The 5,264-nt window shown below is 46.3% G+C and overlaps 1 protein-coding gene across 1 annotated transcript in view; it reads left to right on the top strand.

Annotated features, from left to right (window-relative positions):
* Window positions 1-5,264, top strand: part of LOC138961087 (uncharacterized) — a 5,711-nt gene continuing 447 nt past the window's right edge. The window contains exons 1-3 of the mRNA XM_070332682.1: window positions 1-79; window positions 990-1,825; window positions 4,675-4,946. Of these exons, the coding sequence (XP_070188783.1) occupies window positions 1-79; window positions 990-1,825; window positions 4,675-4,946 (1,187 nt within the window). The remainder of the gene's footprint in view (window positions 80-989; window positions 1,826-4,674; window positions 4,947-5,264) is intronic.

Genomic DNA, 5,264 nt, shown 5'->3' with positions numbered 1-5,264 from the left:
ATGCTGATCGCCGTCTACAGGTGTCTGTTTGCCGCGGCCTCTCTGTCGGCCTTTGTGTTGACGCGGTGTGACAGCAACAGTAGGCCTGTCCACTCGACAGCCATGCTTGTGAACGTTGCTGAGTGTTGTGCAGTGGCACTGACCACCGGAACCCGACCCTGTGCGTCGCTACGGTTGTCTCCGGTTGTGCTTCAGCGGTGCCGACAGCTTGGAATAGTTCCTGGAAAAACGGTGAGAGGGGTACGGGCCGGAAGCAGACGACAGCAACACATTCCAGTCATTACGAGTGTTACACAGGCGCCTGACAGTACCATGTGTTTTAACGATGGTATACACATGTATCAAAGAGAATCTAAGCGTAACCTATCCAACATGATTAAGATAAACCAACCTGACATCACACACGTTCCAAAGACAATGAAAATAGAAACTATCGCATCCACAGGCACACGAGCCGTGGCACACAGCCAAAAATGTATTAACAGATCAAATCTAGTCAGTATCAAACGCACACTCCCCACAAAGCAGGGGGATGATTCCAAACATTTCAAGGTGTGCTACCTGAACGCCCAGTCGTGCCGCAACAAAACGACCGAGCTAGTGGACCTGATACACGATAGCCAAGCGGACTTAGTCTTCATAACAGAGACTTGGTTTAGAGAGGTCGGCGACGAGCCCCTGATGAAAGCGATGACCCCCCCCGGGCTTCACCCTCCACTCCTGCCCACGTCTGACTGGCGCGGGTGGTGGTCTGGCCGTGCTCTATCGCACTTCATTGCGCGACTACGTAGACATTTCGCTTGAACGGTTTGACTTTCTTTCGTTCGAACTGTGCAAGACTAAAATCCGTCATTGCAATCAAGACCTCACATTTCTTTGTGTATACCGCCCTCCCCCCAATAAAAAGAACAAACTATCTACTCCGCAGTTTTTGGCTGAGTTCACAGAGCTTTTAGACGAATACGCCAATTTGCACTGTAATCTTGTAGTTGTCGGAGACATCAACCTTCATTATGATTCACAGTCGGACTTGAACGTTAACACGCTGAAAACACTGCTCCCCACTCTCAACTTATCCCAGCTGGTAGACAGGCCGACGCATCGTCGTGGACACACCCTTGACTGGGTGGTGGTCGGTGGGGACGTCGGCGTCTTAGACCTGATTGTGCAGGACATGTTGATCTCCGACCACTTCGTCATTTCTTTCAGCTTTGACCTTCAGAAGCCAGGCCCTGCCAGACGAGTCGTCACCTCGCGCAACATGAAGCGGATCGACATGGCAGCACTGAAGGATGACGTCAGAGCACTCCAGTTAGACAGACATGACCTCGTGTCCAGCTACAACAGCGACCTGCGCCGGATTCTGGACAAGCACGCCCCTCTCACCACACGCACTGTCACCGACAGACCCTCGGCACCTTGGCTTACGCCGGAGGTCTCAACAGCCAAGCAAGATCGGCGTCGCGCTGAGAGAGAGTGGAGGAAATCGGCTCTCACGGTCCACAGGCAAATCTTTGCTTTTCACCGAGAGGCCGTCAAAGAGATGGTGGATAAGAACAGACACCAGTTTATTTCTCAAAAAATCGAGAACAGCACCTCCAGCAAAGAACTCTTCCAAATCACAGGGCAGCTCCTCGGTAAAATTCAAAATAAAAAGCTCCCAAACTCCGTCCCTCTTGATGACCTTCCAGATAAGTTTGGGGACTTTTTTGCCGAAAAAATCGAGAAGATCCGAGTTGAGCTTGATGCTGCTCCTGGGCATCCAGAGCATGCGCCATTTCACGGCGCCCACCTCACCGATTTTTCCCCTGTCACTAAAGAACAAGTGAAGAAGATCATTGAAAAAGCTCCACCCAAATCCTGTATTCTCGACCCAATTCCTTCAGAGCTATTAAACGAGTGTCTAGAGGAATTACTCCCTGTCATTACTGATATCATAAATCAATCCCTCACATCCGGTCAAGTACCCCCTTCTTTTAACCTTTGCCGTGCTTCCTGGGTTCACCTGTACCCAGAGACACACTAAAATCATTGTAACTCTGGAACCATTAAAGGTATCGTTTTGAAATTTTAAGTATCTCTCACACACCTAATTTGCTCTCTGTCTGCAAATTTTTAGTGTGTACATGACAAAACATCAGAATTAATTGATTATGATAATTTACATAAACACTACCGATGGCGCGGGTTCACACATACCCATACTTTTAAAGAGTAGTAGTGATTGTAACTATCCCTCTGCCGACGGCGCGGGTTCTGCTACACCCATAATTACCAAAGCGGCGGAACAGTGTCTGTCTGCCTGTTTGTCTCCAAGAGACTGTCTGTCTCTCTGTTTGTCTGTCCGTATCTCTCTGTCTGTATGTCTGTTGTCAGTTGCTCTGTCTGTCTGTCTGTCTGTCTATCCGTCTATCTGACTGTCTGTCTATCTGACTGTCTGTCTCTGTCTGTCTCTCTCTCTGTCTGTCTCTCTCTCTGTCTCTCTCTCTTAGTCTCTCTCTCTGTCTCTCTCTCTTAGTCTCTCTCTCTGTCTCTCTTTCTTAGTCTCTCTCTCTCTCTTTCTTAGTCTCTCTCTCTCTCTCTTTCTTAGTCTCTCTCTCTTAGTCTCTCTCTCTTTCTTAGTCTCTCGCTCTCTCTCTTTCTTAGTCTCTCTCTCTCTTTCTTAGTCTCTCTCTCTCTTTTTTAGTCTCTCTCTCTCTTTCTTAGTCTCTCTCTCTCTCTCTTAGTCTCTCTCTCTCTTTCTTAGTCTCTCTCTCTCTCTTAGTCTCTCTCTCTTTCTTAGTCTCTTTCTCTCTCTCTTTCTTAGTCTCTCTCTCTCTCTCTTTCTTAGTCTCTCTCTCTCTTTTTTAGTCTCTCTCTCTCTTTCTTAGTCTCTCTCTCTCTTTCTTAGTCTCTCTTTCTTAGTCTCTCTCTCTCTCTCTAGCTCTTTCTTAGTCTCTCTCTCTCTCTTTCTTAGTCTCTCTCTCTCTCTTTCTTAGTCTCTCTCTCTCTCTCTTTCTTAGTCTCTCTCTCTCTCTTTCTTAGTCTCTCTCTCTCTCTCTTTCTTAGTCTCTCTCTCTCTCTTTCTTAGTCTCTCTCTCTTTCTTAGTCTCTCTCTCTCTCTTTCTTAGTCTCTCTCTCTTTCTTAGTCTCTCTCTCTCTCTCTTTCTTAGTCTCTCTCTCTCTTTCTTAGTCTCTCTCTCTCTCTCTCTCTTAGTCTCTCTCTCACTTTCTTAGTCTCTCCGGCTCTCTCTCTCTCTCTCTTAGTCTCTCTCTCTTCCTTAGTCTCTCTCTCTATCTCTTTCTTAGTCTCTCTCTTTTTTAGTCTCTCTCTCTCTTTCTTAGTCTCTCTCTCTCTCTTTCTTAGTCTCTCTCTCTCTTAGACTCTCTCTCTCTTTCTTAGTCTCTCTCTCTCTTTCTTAGTCTCTCTTTCTCTCTCTTAGTCTCTCTCTCTCTCTTTCTTAGTCTCTCTCTCTCTTTTTTAGTCTCTCTCTCTCTCTTTCTTAGTCTCTCTCTCTCTCTCTCTTTCTTAGTCTCTCTCTCTTTCTTAGTCTCTCTCTCTCTCTTTCTTTGTCTCTCTCTCTCTCTTTCTTAGTCTCTCTCTCTCAGTCTTTCTTTGTCTCTCTCTCTCTCTTTCTTAGTCTCTCTCTCTTTCTTAGTCTCCCTCTCTCTCTTTCTTAGTCTCTCTCTCTTTCTTAGTCTCTCTCTCTCTTTCTTGGTCTCTCTCTCTCTTTCTTAGTCTCTCTCTCTCTCTTTCTTAGTCTCTCCCTCTCTCTTTCTTAGTCTCTCTCTCTCTCTTTCTTAGTCTCTCTCTCTCTCTCTTTCTTAGTCTCTCTCTCTCTCTTTATTTGTCTCTCTCTCTCTTTATTTGTCTCTCTCTTTCTATCTTTCTTAGTCTCTCTCTCTCTCTTTCTTAGTATCTCTCTCTCTCTCTTTCTTAGTCTCTCTCTCTTTCTTAGTCTCTCTCTCTTTCTTAGTCTCTCTCTCTCTCTTTCTTAGTCTCTCTCTCTTTCTTAGTCTCTCTCTCTCTCTTTCTTAGTCTCCCTCTCTCTCTTTCTTAGTCTCTCTCTCTTTCTTAGTCTCTCACTCTTTCTTAGACTCTCTCTCTCTCTTTCTTAGTCTCTCTCTCTCTCTCTCTCTCTCTTTCTTAGTCTCTCTCTCTCTTTCTTAGTCTCCCTCTCTCTCTCTTTCTTAGTCTCTCTCTCTCTCTTTCTTAGTCTCTCTCTCTCTTTCTTAGTCTCTCAGTCTCTCCCTCCCCCTCTCCCTCCCCCTCTCCCTCCCCTGCAAGAGGTCGGTGAAGGGAGAAACTCGATGCAACCACTGAAGTAGCGCTGTGGGTTTCCCTGAACCCACCCCGTCGTTAGAGAAATAAACGGTAAAAATCCTCTTTCAAATGTATGGGTTCAGACAAACCCGCATCGTCGTTAGAGGAATAAACGGTAAAAACCCTCTTTCAAATGTATGGGTTCAGGCAAACCCGCATCGTCGGGAGTGTGTAGTCAAAAGCGGCATCCGGCAAAGGTTAAGCATGCAGTAGTCACTCCCCTCCTGAAAAAAGCTAACCTTGACATCAACACTTTTAAGAACTACCGCCCTGTCTCTAATTTGCCTTTTGTTTCGAAAGTCCTTGAAAAGGTTGTTTTGGCCCAATTGTCAGAGCATCTTGCTAAGACAGGTATGGTTGAACCATTACAGTCCGCCTACCGCGCAGATCACAGCACTGAAACAGCCCTACTTAAGGTAGCGAATGATCTTCTCACTGCCTGTGACAGCGGCTCTGTTTCGCTTCTGGCCCTGTTGGACCTATCCGCAGCGTTCGACACCATCGACCACGATATACTGCTGGCAAGGTTGAACACCACATTCGGCATAACAGGCACGGCTCTGGGGTGGTTCTGCTCCTACCTGACTGGACGCACTCAGGCTGTTGTGATCCAAAATAGGCACTCCGAGGACACCATACTAAAGTATGGAGTCCCACAAGGATCTGTGTTAGGCCCAGTGTTATTCACTATGTACATACAGCCGTTAGGCAAAGTCATAAAGCACCACAATGTCCTGTACCACATGTTCGCAGACGACACTCAACTACAAAAATCCGCACACACCAAACAGTTTACAGAGTTAGTGCAGTCAATAGAATCATGCAGCGATCACATCAAACAGTGGATGACAGTCAACAAGCTCAAGATGAACGATGATAAGACAGAGATCATGCCAGTTGGCAAACAATCAAACTTAAAGCTTCTTTCAGAAACATCCAGTCTTACGCTTTCTGATACCAC

This window comes from Littorina saxatilis, linkage group LG3 (assembly GCF_037325665.1).
Source record: "Littorina saxatilis isolate snail1 linkage group LG3, US_GU_Lsax_2.0, whole genome shotgun sequence".
Taxonomy (NCBI): domain Eukaryota; kingdom Metazoa; phylum Mollusca; class Gastropoda; order Littorinimorpha; family Littorinidae; genus Littorina; species Littorina saxatilis.
This window is presented reverse-complemented; position numbering and strand designations above follow the sequence as displayed.